Source organism: Paroedura picta, chromosome 3 (assembly GCF_049243985.1).
Source record: "Paroedura picta isolate Pp20150507F chromosome 3, Ppicta_v3.0, whole genome shotgun sequence".
Classification (NCBI taxonomy): Eukaryota; Metazoa; Chordata; class Lepidosauria; order Squamata; family Gekkonidae; genus Paroedura; species Paroedura picta.
Genome location: NC_135371.1, coordinates 44,246,649 through 44,264,847, shown reverse-complemented (window position 1 = coordinate 44,264,847; position 18,199 = coordinate 44,246,649). Strand labels below are relative to the sequence as shown.

Genomic DNA, 18,199 nt, shown 5'->3' with positions numbered 1-18,199 from the left:
TAAAACGCTAAGGGCCCTTGGGGTGGGCCCTGTCCGTGATGGGGAAGGGCAGCCATTGGCCCCTCCCCCCCAGAATGGCAAGCGGGGGACCAAATTGGCAGGCTCGAATATTATTTCCAATACATTTTTTGAATAAAAGGGGCAAGTTGATACCTTAATAAACTCAATATATTCATCATAGGTACCCCTTGGTGGGGCATAGTAGTTGCCACTAGGAGAAAATCTGTAATGAGCATCTTCAATTATATCTGGGTTGTAAAAGTCCGCAAGCATAGTCAGCAGTAGCCGTCTGTCCCAATCATCTGTCACTCTTCCTCCATAGTTACATTCCCCCGTAAGATACAATATTGCTTCAAATGGGACATGTTCATATTCATTTATGAACAACTGAAAAAGAAAATTAAACAGATTTGAAAGGCTTTATTTATTTATTTATTTATTTATTTATTTATTTATTTATTTATTTATTTACAGTCATTTAGACCAAAATTTTAGAAGCACTACTATACAATAGCAGTTTGTAAAGGGAAGGTAATACATTAAAAGGTTAAAAATGCATCAACAATAAAACTTAAAACTTCTTCACCATAAAAGCCAACATTTAGAAGCATTAACTGCCGTTGACTATTTTACACGGATAAAATGAGCCATAAAAGCAATATAAAACTAATAAAGCTGTTAAAATATAAAACAAAAGACAAGATTAAGAGGTGTGCGATACTAACCAAAAAACATAAGAAGTTCTGTGGACCTATTATGGCTATACATGAGTGACCCATTCTTTCCTGATTCTTAAAGCTAGCCATGCAAATTTTGCTACTTTGCTAGTTAACAAATTATCTGTATCTGATAGCAATATTTGCAGGCAATGCTTTCTCAGGTCGTGAGAGCATTCTACAAGCATTGGTACTAATGCACCTGTAAGCAGAGGGCAGGGCATTGTGACGAAGGAGGGTAAAGGATCTCCTGTGCTCAGGATTTACCACTTTTCTTAGATATTGCATCTGGATGTTCCTGTTTAGGAGATCTTTCCTAAAGAGTGGGTCCTGAATATTGTTGAGATCATGTTGTCTCTCTGCTTCTATCACTCTTGTCTTAACAAGATCTATAGCCTTGTCATAACCCATAGACAAAAACAATTGATATGAGAGACCATAGTAGCACAACTTTTTAGTGAGTGCAATTTGCCAAGGTGCGACAAATGTGTCGATCACTATTAAACTTGCAAGACCTTGTGGTGGAAAAGTAGTTTTAGCCAGAATGTAAAGGTAGCTATCCAAAGCCTGGACTGAACATTGACCATACCTGTCTCAATCCTAACTGCTACGTTTGAGATGTTGTTTGGTATAGCCAGAATTGCCCTCAGAAATTTAGACTGGACCTTTTCTAGACTGCCCAATCTGCCTGTTATACTAATTGGAGCCCCATCAAAGCCGGCTTTGAAAGGCTTCAAGGCATACTATGATTTGGTGTTGCTGCAGTCGTCAAGTTATGGTATTAAATCTGAACATGAATAAACAAGAAACAGCCTCCTGTTTATTATTCCCTTTACTAATATTTTCCCCTTTATTAAGACCATTTCAACCTTGAAGTCCACAGAGGATTCCCTATGTTTTATGAGGTTTATATATCCATTCTGAGGACTATACGGAATTCAGATTCTCAATTTCATTTAATTTCAAGTAACAATTTAATTCATTTAGCTAATCATTGGCTGAATGCCCACAGGGAATTGCTGAAAACCATATGTCCCATGATCTAATTGGATCATGGGATATATATCAATGGAGATATATATCAATTGGATCGTGCCGGCAGCTGCGGATCCCTCTCCCCCCCCTTTCTGAAGCAAGAAGCTTGCCGGGCCGCAAGCTAATCGGCCGCCTTGATGACCGATTTGCTCGCGGCCTGGCGAGCTTCTCGCTGTGGGGGGGGGGGAGAGGGAGCCACAGACCGGCGCTGAGGTCTTTGCGGCTCGGCACTGGGCCGCGGCCTGGGGGTTGGGGACCTCTGCTGTATGTGACAGCCCTTCAAGTACATGGCTATCATATCACCAGAGTCGTCTTCTCTCCAGGCTAAACAGACCAAGCTCCCTCAACCTTTCCTCATACACCTAGGTCTCCAAAGCCCTCACCATGTTTGTTGCCCTCCTCCGGATGCACTCCAGTTTGTCTATATCCTTCTTCAATGGTGGTGCCCAAAACTGAACATAGTACTCTAAGTGAGGTCCAAATAGAACAGAGTAAAGCGAAACCATCACCTAGCGCAATCTGGACACTGGACATCTTTTGACACAGCCCAAAATCCCATTTGCCTTTTTTGTCACTGCTGACTCATGTTCAGTGTATGGTCTACTAAGACCACTAGATCCATTTTGCACATACTACTGCCAAGAATGGTATCCTCCATTCTATAATGATGCATTTGATTTTTCTTACATAAATGCAGAACTTTAGATTTATCACTATTGAAATTTACTTTATTCATTTTAGCCCAGTCTCCCAGCCTGTCAAGATCATCCTGTATTCTGATTCTGTCTTTTGTTGTGTTTGCTATCCCTTCCCAGCTTAGTATTATACACAAATTTAATGTATTCCTTCATCCAAATCATTTATGAATATGTTGAATAATACAGGGCCCAGGACAGATCCCTGAAGCACTCCATTTGTCACTCCTCTCCAAGAGGATGATGAACCATTACCAAACACCCTTTGGGTGTGATCTGTCAACCGGTTATTTTATTTATTTATTTATTTACCAACTTGTCAACAAGAATATTATGAGGAACCTTATCAAAAGCTTTACTGAAATCGAGATAAACTATATCCACAGCATTCTTCCAATCCAGCAAGGTAGTAACTTTCTCAAAAAAGTGATAAGGTGAGTCTGACATGACTTGTTCTTGAGAAAGCTGTGATGACTCTTAGTAATCACAGCCATCCGTTCTAGCTGCTCAAGGACTGACTGTTTTATTATTTGTTCTAAGATAAAATTTTGCCAGCTATAGACATCAAGCGAATGGGCTGGTTAGTTACCCGGATCCTCCTTTTTTCTCTTTCTTGAAGATGGGGACAACATTTTCCCACCTCCAGTCTTCTGGCACTTCACTTGTTCTCCAAGAATTGTCAAAAATAATGGACAGAAGTTCAAAAATTACTTCCAGAAATTCTTTTAGTACCCTTGGATGCAATTCATCTGGCTCAGAGGACTTCATTTCATTTAAGGAACCTAGATGTTTATGAACTATCCCTACAGTGACCCTAGGCTGCAACTCCCATCCTTTATCACGTGATAACTAAAGACCCATTCTTTGTTATGTTTAGCATTTCTTGCTAAGCCTAAACTCATATTGAACTTTAGCTCTTCTAACCCTCTCCCTATAAGCACTGGTTATTTGTTTATATTCATCCTTGGTTATAAGGCCCTTCTTTCATTTCCAAAACGAGTCGTTTTTATCACTCAAATCTTTTTAAAGCTGTTTATGTAGCCACAATGGTTTCTTGTTGTTTCCTGTTTTTCCTGTTTCTCAAGGGAATTGTTTGCAATTGTGCCTTCACTGTATTGCACTTTTAAGAAATTACCATCCCTCTTGAACTCCCATATTCTTAAGTTTTTCTGACCACAGGATTCTACCTAGCATTCTACCTTTTTGTTAAAATTTGCTTTCCTGGTCTATATGACTACATATAGTTTTTCTCTTCCCCAAGACTGTAAATTCCAAAATCATATGGTTACTACTACCAAGTGTCCCCACTACTTTCACCTCATCAACCAGTTCCTCCCTATTAGTGAGAATCAATCTAAAATTGTGGACCCTCTAGTTGCCCACTCCACCTTCCAGGAAATGAAGTCAGCAAGACAATTCTCGCTTTCGGGAAGTTGGGGTGTTTTAAATGCATTAGGGTTTATTAATTAATCAGTCAATCGGGATTTCTTAGGAATTAATTGAGTAATTAATTAGACAATCCATTTTTGTAGCTGATAGGGGTACTCTGTGGTTGCTTCTACTTGAGTTAATTGGTTGTTGTTCTTTGAGTGCTAGGAGGGAATTGATTTGGTTGTTGGGGAGGTTTCCTGCATGTAGAAATTTCCCCGCACGTCAATCTCTACCATCGTATGTTCGGGGAGCTCTCCCAGTACTATAGGGTGGTTTCATAGATTGCTACAGGCCTGGACACCATTTTTGGGAATTTTGTTCAGTTTTCTTTCCTGCTTTTTGAATCCCCCCCCCAGGTTTTTGGTCCATTCCTTCTCTATTCTATTAATTTTTAAAAATTTATTTTCTCTCCCCCCTTTTCCTTTGTCCCTGTCACCGCCCCTTCTCCTCCCCCTTCCCCTTGGTTCTGTTCTTTATTTTCTGGATTGGTGTGATGGTCTTTCAGATTGTCGGGCCATTTTTTTGGCCTCTTTTTTCAACTGACCCTTATTTTTTTTCTCCCTCTCTCTCCCCCTATGTTCTAGACCTTTTTCCTGTCCAAAGAGTCATCCTATTTCCATTTAACGTTTCTTGCTCCCTCCCCGCTTCGCTCTCTCCTCTTGACCCTTTGTTCCGTCCCTCCCCTCTCACCCTCCCACCACCTTTCCCGAATCTGGAGATTTTTAGATTTAGAATGTTGCTTGAGGTCAGGTGGGCTTTATGACCCTCTACCACACTTTGAAGTCTATTATAGAATGAGTAAAATATAATTTTACCTGCAGCTGTCTTAGACTGATCCGCAAATCTGACTCATTAAATCCGTATGGAATATTCCATCCAAGAGGCCCAAATTTCTTCCTCTCCTGAACAAGGGCATGAAAAAAGCAAACTCCAAAGAGAAGCTTTTCCCATCTCTGGGGGAGAAGGAAGGAAAGCAAATAATTAGTTCATCAAAATGAAAATAGGAAAATGCAAATTGAGATGAAGGAAACATATCTATCTGGATACATTATACTTTCCCCAATATCTTTACTATACAATGGGTTGTATCCAGTGACACCATTTTAATGACAGTGGAGCTTTCCTTCATTAAAAGTATTCTGCAAATGGGAAAGGCTCCATACTTTAGTGGATGATGCCTTAGGCTGTGAAAAGCTCTACCATCTGTGGGACATGGTTATTAGATAAAGCACAATACCTGGGGTTATCTAGTAGGCTACTTATGCATCTCATCTGTCCCTCTACCATCATTACAGACTCTATGCTTGATGCATATAAAAGCTAAACTTTCAGTCTTTTGGTTACAGCAGTTGTCCCCTACCTTTACAGTTATGTGCCCACATATGGAAATTCTTATTGATTCACTGGAAGTATCAGGCTGCAAAAGGTTGCCAACTTCCAGCTGGGAGGTGGAGTTCTCCAGAAATTACAGCTGATCTCCAGACTACAGAGTTCAGTTCCACTGGTGAAATGTTCTATTTCAGAGGGTAAACTCCATGGCATCACAATCCAGCTGGGCTCTGTCCTCTCTCTCTTCCCTTCCTTAGGCTTTGCCCCCAAATATCAAAGAATTTTCCAACCTGGAGCTGGCAACCCTACCCAAATTAAACATATGTTTTTCAACAAGTTGAGTCTAGGTCCACCTGAAGTGACTTATTTTCCTGAAGACACACAGTACCTCTGGGGAATGTAATTTTTAAATCCCACGAGGGCCTGGCTCAGCTCAGAACCTAAACATGTGCTTTCCCCACACTATTTTTCATAGCCAAAATGTTTTTTTTTGGGGGGGGGAGGGTAATTATGTGCTCCATTTTAGAATTGCCTCGAATACATTACTGACTTCCAGGAAAGCATTCAAAGAACTGAACTACACAATGTATTTTTAAATCCATGTGAAATATCAAATTATCACATAAGGTCACATCTTAGATTAGAATGCTTACTAATCAAATCCATGACTAACACTAATTAATCATCACAAAAAAATTGTCGAAAGCAAATTACCAGCTCCTTTCCAGGGCACCCAGTAAAGAAGCTGGGATCAGAAAGAGGATCAGACATATAAGACTGGAGCAAGTTTAATCGAAGCCCTGTGGGAGGCTCATTTGTCATCTTCACACCATTCTGTAGGATAATTACTGGAAACTAGACAAAAATAAAATAGCAAACAGTACTGTATTAGAATATTCCCATCCCGATTTATCATTTATACAAAAAGGTTTACAATTTTTTGATGTTTTTAGGGAAAATACAAAATACTGTTGTAACATTGTAAAAACAATCCTGAGTAAATGTACATAAAAGTGTCCCATGTTATTCAGTGAGGCTTAATCCCATAGGATTGAAGCTTTAGACACTTTAAAGATTAAGACTGTTTGAATAGATCCTAATTGTGTAGCGTACTTATAAAACAACTAGTAAATAAGTCCGCTGCAGTCTGAATGCAGCAGGCACTAGTGGGCTCGCGAGTCTTGTGGGTCGCGCTGGGGCAGGGGCGGCTCGGGCAGGGGCCGTCCGTCCCGCGGTGTGGCGTACCTGTTGGAGGAGGTGACAGTGGCGGCGGTGCTGGGTGCGGCACTGGGCGCGGCAGCGCCAGTGCGTGCACCGATCCCAAGGCCGAGCGGCCCGTGTGGGTGTGGCGCCGCGGCGCTGGAAGCGTGGACAGCGGGTCGGAGGCCGGGTGGGGTGTGTGCCCATGTTACATCGTGCGTCGTTGGTGCTGCGGGCGGCCACGGCGGCGGCAGGTGGCAGCGAGGCTTGCTCCCGGGCAAGGAGCGGGTTAAAGATTGTCACAGTAGCTAGGGCCCTGGAACTGGGAAGAATAGTCCACAGAACCCCTTCTCTGGACTGAATATTTTTCCTTAGTTACCGGTGCACCTATCATTTTTCAGCCCTCAGATTTGCAGAACTAGCTTGTCAGTCCCCAGCAGCTTCAGACTGCATTTCTGCTGCCTTACCACTCTGCGCCACAAGAGGCTCTTATTGATCGATTGTTAGCATGGCATTAATCAATTTCTAGATTGACGTATTGATAGATGGGGCCAATTTGAGAATTAGTTACATTGACTGGTGAGCACATGTGAAGGTAGTACTTCTTATTTTTATCTCAAGCTGTTTAGAGATAGAAGTAAGTATCAGGGGATGTGCTTTGATGGTATAAATTGTTAAAGGGCAGGCTGGGATTCAATGACAAAGCAGTTGCTTGGCACACAGAAGGTCCTTGGTTCATTCCCCAGGATGTCCAGATAAAAAGGGATCAGTTAGTAGGTGATGTGAAAGATAAAGAGTGGCAGCCAAAGCAAGTGTCCTAGGTGCCCCTTGATGGGTGGAGTGTGGGAGGGAGCCATGGAGGCTCTAACTTGTGTGCTGCCTGCCACAAATTTTGTACCCGGGAAAGGACAACCCACCATTGACGGGGTTTAGCTTGACCCTTGTAGATTTGGTTGAGATGGAGAAGCAAGTAAATGAAATTGCAAAAAATACTTTTTTCTGAACTTCACTTAGCCCAGGAGATGGCCTTCTATCTTAACTCAGTCAACCTAGTTATGTAGATCCATGCCATAGACCAGTGGTCCTCAAACTTTCTAATTCTGCGATCCTTTAATACAGTTCCTCATGTTGTGGTGACCCCCAACCATAAAATTATGCAAGTGTTCTTTCACAGAAATTACATCGAAACTGACCAATGGTGTGAAGATTCATTGTTCATGATTGTATATAAATTGTTTTTTTTTCCGGGGGCAATACTAGAGCGGCTGGTAGCCGAGAGCGGGCACCTGCAGGAGGAGGGGCAACAGTGGTGCCCCCCGCCCCCCCGGTCAAGCTACTCACCCTGCCACGACTCCCATGAAAGGGTCGTTCAACCCCCAAAGGGGTCCTGACTTCCAGGTTGAGAACCACTGCCATAGACTCTAATTGATACAGAATGCCACAGCTTGGTTATTGCTGGGAGCTAGGTGGAACATTGCATATTACACGCATTCTGCAATCAGCTCCACTGGATGTCCATCAGTTACCAAGTTCAATTCAAGGTACTGACTATGGCATACAAAGCCCTTCATAGCTTTGGATCATCTTATTACAGGACCACCTCTCCTGCTATGTTCTACCACAACATGCATCTGATCAGGGCTTTAACTGATTGCCACCATATAAATAGACAAGATAACCACTATCTATACACGTGCATTATCTTTTGTGGCCCCCCACTTTCTTCAATGGCCTCCCTAAGGGAGACAGGAATGTTCCTGTGCTTCTGTCATTCTGCAAACAATATATAACTGAATTGTTCAAGAGGACATTTGAAAGTAATGGGCTATATTATAATAAAATGGCCCATGGAAGTGCTTTCATAAAAGGAATGGGAACTATATAACTGTGTAAAGTATGTATTACTTGTTTGCTGTATTATCCTACTTTCCCTGTTTGTTTTTATACTTATGTAATACCATTTTCTGCATTGCTTAGCATATTACATCATAGCATATCAAATCATAACTAACAGAGATGTTTTGTTTAGCCTCACTATCGTGAGTCAGCCAACTAATCTCATCCTCTGAGGATGAGGAGATGGAGGAATCGGGAACTGCACCAGTGGAATGCCCATCTGGGAAGCAGTATTTAGAGATAGAACCAGCACAAGAAAACTCAGAGGATGAGGGCTGCTTGTTTCGGCAAGGGACTGAAATCAGTTTGTCTCTCACTTCTGGGGTCTTCTGTTCAGGCAGTGCTGAAGACAAAAGGAGAGATTAATAGCTCAAGAGAGGAGAAGAAGTGCTTGATTGTTAAAGGTAAAGGTATTCCCTGTGCAAGCACCAGGTCATATCTGACCCTTGGGGTGACGCCCTCTAGCATTTTCATGGCAGACTCAATACGGGGTGGTTTCTCCAGTCATTACCGTTTACCCCCCAGCAAGCTGGGTACTCATTTTACCGACCTCGGAAGGATGGAAGGCTGAGTCAACCATGAGCTGGCTGCTGGAATTGAGCTCCCAGCCTCATGGGCAGAGCTTCAGACTGCATGTCTGCTGCCTTACCACTCTGCACCACAAGAGGCTCTTATTGATTGTTAACATGGCATTAATCAGGCTTGGCTTCTGATACAGAGTTCATGCAGTACCGAGGACTTGGGGAGTCAGAATACCTGAGTTTCAGCCCTGTCCACTAAGGCTGAAAAAAGGGAGACACAGAGGAGAGCCAATTAATGTGAGCAACACTTCGCTACCACAGCTCTGTCCTCTAAGTCTTTTGATAAACGGAATCTTACCTGTGCTTTCTGGCAAACCACCCCGTATTGAGTCTGCCATGAAAACGCTAGAGGGCGTCACCCCAAGGGTCAGACATGACTCGGTGCTTGCACAGGGGATACCTTTACCTTACCTGTGCTTTGCTTCCAACCTTTTGTTTGCTTGCCAGAGAGAGATCCTTGTATACTGATACCCTGCCTTTTGCCTTGAACTCTTGTCTTGCCTGCTACTTCAGATAAAACACCTGACTCCAGGTGTTTTGTGGGCTGCTTTTTATAGTCTCTGACTTCTATGCAACATTTGATTTATTGCCATTCCCTGTGTGCATTCTGGAGACTGTGTTGGCAAACACCAGGGGTAGCCTTAGACATGACACTAGTTCTATTATATTGCTTATCAGATGTCTCATCCTATTGATTTACACAGTGTAATCCACTCTGAGTCTGAGTGAGAAAGACACACTATAAAGTAAAAAATAACATACTATAGAACACAACTATTTCTATTTTAAAAGCATCTGGAGAATTATAATTACCTTTGGAGATGGATAACTGGTCAGCCAGAGCCTGAAAATGGGGTGGCAACTGTCACTGTTAAAGTCTTCACATATTTTCTCTAGCATTGGCATCCAGGAGACAGCAAGATGGCAATTTTGTAAACAAACCCAGGTTCCTTCTTCCATTCCTTCTCTAATCATTTTTGATGCTATTGGTCCTTGACCTTGACCCAGAGAGATGGACTGAAACTTGTTTCCAGTCATATTTTTGTCATTTGCAAATTTCAGAAGACCTGGTGTGAAAGATTTAAAATGTCATTATTTGTTAGCTTGTGATAACTTAAAACAGAAAAATAGGGAGTCCGATTCCCAAGTTATACAAATTAGTAATACAGATTATGTCCTAAAATCATTTTTTCTTGTAACACCTGGCAGAACTTTGGCCTGTGTAGTCATATCACCACATTAACCCTCCTCCTCCTCCCATTGATTTACAAAATTCAGCCCTTTCTTAGAATCTTATAGTCTTCCTGTGGACATAAATTAAAGCCAGTTTGCCAGGTGGACAGCCTAAAAATCTTCTGATAAATAAATAAATGAAAGGTCAACTACCAATTAGAAGATCTATCCAAAGGTTACTCGGCTGTGAAGAGTACAAGAGATGTAAAAATCTCAGACTTTTAATTTCTCCATGTGGTCACAATTTCTGAAAAAGAAATTTAACATCTTCCTCTGCAAAGAAATTATTCTGCAGTATTGTGATTAGGGTTGATTCAGATATAGCAGTGTACTTAAGAAGCTATGTAAGGTATCTACTTACTGTATATACTTGCATATAAGCCTACCCAGATATAAGCCGAGGCACCTAATTTTACCACAAAATCTGGGCAAACATTGACTTGCATATAAGCTGAGGGTGGGAAATGCAGCAGTTACTGGTAAATTTACATTAATTGAGGCACCAGTAGGTTAAATGTTTTTGAATATTTATTTCAAAGAAAAACAATAAACTAGCTGTCAGTGCAAAAGAGGGCCAGCAAACCAGAGCAGAACCCGAAGTTGGCAACCTCCTACAAGTACAACAGCTACCAAACTGGGAGAATGGACTACTCTAACTACAGCTACAGTGCCCCCCCAGAACAAAACACTGAAATAAAGAACTGTAAAACTCAACAATGAAAGAAAGAACTGTAAAAATCAACTTTTAAAAGAAACACAACTCCAAGAAGAAAAGGCAAACAATGCTGCCCCTCAGAAAAATAGAAGAAATAATCATTAGCAGAAACAGTAAATCCCAAAGCACCCCCCAAACCCACCTCACCCCACCCCACTCACAGAAACCAAAAGAATAGTTTGGAAGAAGTAAAGGCAAAAGGAAAAAAAAGATCAGAGTCCCTCACTCAAACCATTGCTGTCCTACAAGCAACCAGAGCAAGCAAGCTTCAGCTTGCAGGAGGTTTGCAGAAGCAATGTAACGACTGGCTGACTGGGAGCAGGCTGCAATTACCGTATATACCCGCATATAAGCCGAGGAGGCCTTTTTCAATGTGAATACCATGCTGAAAAACTTGGCTTATACATGGGTATATACGGTAGCTTTCCTACATCATATCATTTAAATCCTGAAAAGAGGTATGCATCAATGTTTCTAATTCATTTATTACAGTATAATAAGGTGACTGGATTGTCCCATTTTTGGAGGGACATCTGGGGGTACCTGACGAATTAAAAATCTTAACACCGCCCGTGGCGCCACGGGCGCCACGCACTAAATAAAACTGTAAGGCGTTTGGAGGCGGGTTGTGTCCGGGATGAGGAAGGGTCCGGATTGGACCCTTCCTCCGAACAGACAATCGGAGGGACCAATCGGCAGGCGCGAAGCGCCTGCCGATTGGTCCCTCCGATTCCCAGCCCCGAGCAACTGCGAGCCGCGCACAGCGCGGCTCGCAGTTGCTCCTTTACGCCGCTGCCGAGGCCTACCTGCTGTCGCCGCCGTCGAAGAACAGAGCCGACGCCCCACGGAGGCCCTGCCTGTCCAGCGACGCACCGCTACCGGGGCCTACCTGCCGCCGCCGCCTCCTCAGAAGAAGGGAGCCGACGCGAGCCGGAGCCGCCGCCCCACGGAGCCCCCAGAGGCGCGGCTCGCCTTCCCCAGGGCCTTGGGGAGCTTTTTTCCGGATCGGGTAGGAAGAAAAAAAGCTCCCCAGGCTCCAGAGAAGGCGATCCGCGGCTCGCAGAGGCGCGGATCGCCTTCCCTGGAGCCTGGGGAGCTTTTTTCCTTCCCCCCCGATCCGGAAAAAAGCTCCCCAGGCTCCAGGGAAGGAAATCCGCGGCTCGCAGAGGCGCGGATCGCCTTCCCTGGAGCCTGGGGAGCTTTTTTCCTTCCCCCCCGATCGCCTTCCCTGGAGCCTGGGGTGCTTTTTCCCGGGTCGGATTGAGGGGGGGGGAAGCTCCCCAGGCCCCTAGCGCCCGCTGAATTTCAGTTTCAGCAGGCTCTACTACTAGTATATATATATTACAATACTATTTTTGCGTTCTATGCGTTCTATGAAACTTTTTGTTGCTCCATATAAACCAAATTTTTAATCAAGAACCTCTCCCGGTCAATGATGTCCCGCTTTACCAATGCTAAAATCTGGTCACCTTACAGTATAAATATTTTGACTAATTCAAAAGAAAACTTAAGCAGGCCCATATTACAGGCCCTAACAGTAGCTAACTATCTCACTAGATGTGGGCACATTCTTGGCTAATCTTATAATGTCAAACATCATACAAAGTTATGATGAGGAAGATCTAGTAGCCCCACACCCTCCCGGAGTCAAAGGCAGCAGTATGTCAGGGTCATCTATTCGTGTTGAGTTATGGCTTCTCCTCGCCACTTCCCCTATTGGATTTTATTATGGGGCGTTGGATAGTTGATTTATACCGCCATGTGTCTTAGTTATGTTTTAATTTTTTACATCCTGTCTTAATTTTAATTTGGGTTTATTGGGGTTTTTATTGTGGCTTGCGCTAACCTACCACTAGCTGATTTCAGGAGTGGCGGAGAATAAAAATCAATTTTTTTTAATCCATACTGCGTTATCTTCTTACTGTTAGTTAATTCTTGCTACTTCTTTTCTTAACAGAGTCTATGTAAAAATAGTAATGACAAGTTTCTTGTATATGAATATCTGTTAGTCCGCAATCTTTAAACAATATCTTTGTCAAGTTGGAAAATTTTGCCATTCACAGATACTTCTGCACCTTGGACGAGGGGTCTCCATTGTGATGCCCAAGGGTGATATGGTATCTGTTGATGTGGCTTCTGGCACATGCAAGAGGGTTTTAGAAATCAGGCAAGGCCAGGTGAGACTTTTGCCCAGCAAAGCTTCTGATTGGTTGTGCAGATTTTTTAAAACCTTGCTTTGGCAGCAGCTTCCAGCACAACACAAAGAGCTTCACTGTGTGGCTGACACTGTGAACAACATTTTGTGGGCTATACCCATCACGTTGCGTCAGAATTTCAAAGGTGCCGGACCCCTGTGTTAAGTGGTTTGTAATCTACAAAGGGCCATATTATTGTGTTCCTCCTTTGTTTCATGCTTCTCTTCAAGGCTAGTGTTCCATTTATGCATGTTTAGCTGAAAGGCCCCCTTCAAGGATCACTGCCTTTTCGTGACAAAGGGGCTTGCATAGCTCAGGGCCACCCAAGACGGACAGGTCATAGCAAAAAGCTCTGACAAAAGGTGATCCACTGGAGAAGGAAATGGCAAACCACTCCAGTATCTTTGCCATGAAAACTCTAAGGACAGTTCCAAAAGGCAAAACGATATGACGCCGGAAGATGAGACCCTCAGGTCGGAAGGTGTCCAATATGCTACTGGGGATGAGCTAGTACGAGTAGCACCAGAATGAATGAAGCGAATGGGCCAATTCAGATGACCATCAGGTATACTACTGTGGACAAGAATCTCGCAGAAGAAATGAAGTAGCCTTCATAATCAATAAGAGAGTAGGAAAAGCAGTCTTGGGATACAATCCCCAAAATGACAGAATGATCTCAGTTCGAGTCCAAGGCAAACCCCTCAACATCACAGTAAGCCAGGTCTATGCCCCAACCACTACTGCTGAAGAGGATGAAGTTGACCAGTTCTATGAAGCCCTACAACACCTTCTAGAAGCAACACCAAAAAATGATGTGCTTAACATCATAGGGGATTGGAATGCTAAAGTAGGGAGCCAAAAGATTTATTTATTTATTTATTTATTTATTTATTTATTTATTTATTTATTGTATTTCTATACCGCCCTCCTCGAAGGCTCAGGGCGGTTTACAGGAAACAACAAAATAGTACAGGTAACATCATTCAAGTAACAGTAAGGTGGTAGCAACAACAATAACAACATTTACATAATAACAGTAACAATAATAACATTAAAGGAAGGTGAAACTGCAACTGCAAGAGCCTTAGCTCAACTTGTTAATTGCCCAAGTTGAGCAGGACCTCACAGAATTTTGTCAGAAATGTCACATTAGCAGAATAATAAAATTTCAGTTTCATTTTAAAAAATCCATTTGGTGCTTGTATAGATGATGTGGAAGAAAATCTAGTAGGGACATCAAGAATTGTTCTATGTAGCTGCCCCACAATATTTGAATAATATTTTAATTTTCTTGCTTTAGTGACCTGAGCATCTACCTATATTGTGGTACAGCAACAGGAGAAGCTATAAAAAGGAATAGATTCTGAGCTAGAGATTTATATGCTCAGAAATTTCCAATTTTCTTTTGTACGGATAAAATTGTGCTACATGAACGATATTACTTATTATAAAAAGCACCAAAACACCTCTGTATGGGTAAGGATATTAAGACCATTTTGTGAACAAAATATCATCATCATTACTACTAATACAAATGAGCACAAGAAAGCAAGGTAGTCCTCTGAGATGAGTGAGTCAGATATCCATGCAGCATTTGAAAAATGGAGAACCATGATAACTGGCAAGTTTGGCCTTGGAGTACAAAATGAAGCAGGGCAGAGGCTGGTAGAAGTTTGTCAAGAGAATACAATGGTCATAGCAAACATTCTTTTTCAACAACCCAAGAGATGACTCTACACATGGACATCACCAGACGGTCAACACAGGAATCTGATTGACTATGTGCTCTGCAGCCAAAGATGGAGAAGTTCTATACAGTCAGTAAAAACAAGACCAGGAGGCAATTGTGGTTCAGATCATCAGCATCTTGTTGCAAAATTTAGGCTTAAATTGAAGAAAGTATGGAAAAGCACTAGGCCACTCAGGTATGAACTAAATCATATCCCTGACGAATATACAGTAGAGGTGACAAATAGATTTAAAGAATTAGATCTGATAGACAGAGTGCCTGAAGAACTATGGACAGTGGTTTGCAACATTGGACAAGAGGCAGCAACTAAAACCATTCCAAAGAAAAAGAAATGCAAGAAATCAAAATGGCTGTTGAGAAAGCTTTACAAATACCTGAGGAGAGAAGGGAAGTGAAATGCAAGGGAAAAAGAGAAAGATACATCCAACTGAATGCAGAATTCCAAAGAATAGCTAGAAGTGATAAGAATGCCTTCTTAAATGAACAGTGCAAACAAATAGAAGAAAACAACAGAATAGGGAGGACCAGAGATCTCTTAAAGAAAATTGGAGATATGAAGAGAACATTTAATGCAAAGATGGGTATAATAAAGGACCGAAATGGTAGGGACCTAACAGAAGCAGAAGAGATTTAAAAAGGTGGCAAAATTATACAGAAGAACTATACAAGAGCGAGCGTAACATGCCTGATAACCACGAGGGGGTAGTCACTGACCTGGAGTCAGACATCCTGGAATGTGAAGTCAAATGGGCCTTAGGAAGTCTGAGCAACAATAAAGCTAGTAGAGGTGACAGCTTTCCAGTTGAAATATTCAAAATCTTAAAAGATGATGCAATAAAACTGCTACACTCAATATGCCAGCAAATTTGAAAAACTCAACAGTGGTCACAGGATTGGAAAATGTCAGTTTATATTCCAATCCCAAAGAAGGCCAATGCCAAAGAATGTTCAAACTACTGCACTGTCGCCTCGCCTATTTAATTTGTATGCGGAGCACATTATGAGAAAGGCGGGGTTAGATGACTCACAAATTGGAATCAAGATTGCAGGGAGAAATATCAACAAACTCAGATATGCAGATGATACCACTCTAATGACAGAAAGCGAAGAGGAACTAAAGAGCCTGTTGATGCAGGTGAAGGAGGAGAGTGCAAAAGTTGGCCTGAAACTCAACATCAAGAAAACGAAGATCATGGCATCCAGCCCTCTTAATTCCTGACAAATAGATGGGGAAGAAATGGAGGTAGTTACAGACTTTATTCTCCTGGGCTCCAAGATCAATGCAGATGGGGACTGCAGCAAAGAAATTAAAAGACGCTTGCTCCTGGGGAGAAAGGTATGGCAAATCTAGACAGCATCCTAAAAAGCAGAGATATCACCCTGCCAACGAAAGTGCATCTAGTCAAGGCTATGGTCTTCTCAGTTGCAATGTATGGCTGTGAAAGTTGGACCATAAGGAAGGCCGAGCGTCAAAGAATTGAGGCTTTTGAACTCTGGTGCTGGAGAAGACTCTTGCAAGTCCCTTGGACTGCAAGGCGAACAAACCGGTCAATCCTACAGGAGATCAGCCCTGTCTGCTCCTTAGAAGGCCAGATCCTGAAGATGAAACTCAAATACTTTGGCCACCTCATGAGAAGGAAGGACTCCTTGGAGGAGAGCCTAATGGTGGGAGCGATTGAGGACAAAAGAAGAAGGGGACGACAGAGAATGAGGTGGCTGGCTGGAGTCCCTGAAGGAGTCTGTGCGAACTTAAATGGACTCCAAGGAATGGTAGAGGACAGGAAGGCCTGGAGGATCATTGTCCATGGGGTCATGATGGGTCGGACACAACTTCGCACCTAACAACACGAGCTGAAAGGCTAGGTCAGTTTTTTTTCTGGTGTGTAAAAACATGTTCCCTGATCTATTTGGTCAAGTCCAGCAACTGTCCGCCTGTATTCGTAGCCTTATCTGTGACAAGATGCACAAGGAACATCCTGGGTGCTTGTGCATCTCCTCATTTAAAGTTCAATTCTGGACAGAAAATATCAAAACTTACTGGCCATGGGATCTGCTCCAGGAGACAACACAAAGATCAGAGGAACTGTAGAATTTGAATCCAAGTAGCTTTTTGAAAGATCAAATGGTGGTGGTTCAACAAATTTCTTCCCAAGTTTGTCGGTCACAAAGGTTGTTATAGCTGGTGTAATCTATTTTAAAATATATTTCCACACAAAACAGGGTTCATGTCTGGTAAATCTGGTTCATGTCACATTTTACAGAGTACAAAAATAGTAAATATTTAGGCAACTATATAGTAAATTCTTAAGTCCACGGTTGCAATCCTAATTAGATGTATGCCATTTATTTCTACATGGTTTTTATTCATTTCAGGATTTCATTTAGATTTTTCTTTTATGAAAGAGAATTCTTCACTTAAAGTCAGCCTAAGTGACAATCACATAAAATGATTTTTTTCACTATCATTACACTGTTCTATCAGCCACATCAACAGTGGTCTGCCTATCCTTGTAATATGGGGAGAAGATATATAACTTGTTTTCTGTTTGGGAAATGTCTTCTCCTCCACATGCCCTAATATGAATTTGCTTGGTTAGTTCCTGCCTGATTGTCACAGATAGCTCTCAGTGCCAAACTACACAATATTCTCTTGGGGTAATGTATTCCAGAATTTACCCTGAAAATCTAGCCAATTACAGGAAGCTATGCTTTGATTATGTCACTGATTACAAAATCATTTTCATATATATTACCTTGTCAGGTCTCAAACATCGAAGAACAATCATCTTCTGTATTTCATTCAAATTCACATCCCATGGTTTTGGTAAGGGAACAGTCTGAGGTTCTTTATGGTCATATATTTTGCGCCACTCACTTATTTGCGAAGCGACATGATTCCTAAAAACAAAGAACAAAAAAGAGCCCAATGTCCAGCTTTTCACATATATGATCTCTTGGAAGTGTCACCTACTTCCCGAACACATGGTACTTGCAAGCCTGCATGATGATGTGTTATGCTACTTCTGCAAGTGGGATGACAATTTTGCCAACCCTTTGCTGATCGCTCCAGTCCAAGGGTCCATACCCAAAGAGTGCTAGGATGGTGATCAAACCATCAATTTATTTAGATAGTTATGGCCTGTTTTCCTTCCCAGTAAAGATCTAAAATGGCTTTCAACATTATTCTCTCCTCCTTTATTTTCTCCACAAAATAACCTCCCTGTGCCAAGCCAAAGGGCACCTAGTGAGCTTCCTTGGCAGAGTTTGCATTCAGACCTGGAGTTCTCAGATCCTGGTTTGACACAAACTACTGTGGCTCTCATTTGAACAAGAATCATTCAGGTCCTAATCTTCATGCCAAATGAAGCTGGTATAATTAAATCAAAAGAACCAGGAACAGTGGACCTGCTATTGTGTCAAATT

At 42.2% G+C, this 18,199-nt stretch overlaps 1 protein-coding gene across 6 annotated transcripts in view; it reads right to left on the bottom strand.

Annotated features, from left to right (window-relative positions):
* The window catches only part of DNAH12 (dynein axonemal heavy chain 12), a 164,965-nt gene that overhangs the window by 10,975 nt on the left and 135,791 nt on the right, over positions 1-18,199 (bottom strand). For all 6 annotated transcript variants that reach the window (XM_077325482.1, XM_077325484.1, XM_077325485.1 and 3 more), the window contains 6 exons: positions 17,530-17,674; positions 16,815-16,965; positions 9,697-9,950; positions 5,921-6,061; positions 4,693-4,830; positions 154-387 (listed from right to left, as the gene is read on the bottom strand). In XM_077325482.1, coding sequence (XP_077181597.1) covers positions 154-387; positions 4,693-4,830; positions 5,921-6,061; positions 9,697-9,950; positions 16,815-16,965; positions 17,530-17,674 — 1,063 coding nt within the window. The remainder of the gene's footprint in view (positions 1-153; positions 388-4,692; positions 4,831-5,920; positions 6,062-9,696; positions 9,951-16,814; positions 16,966-17,529; positions 17,675-18,199) is intronic.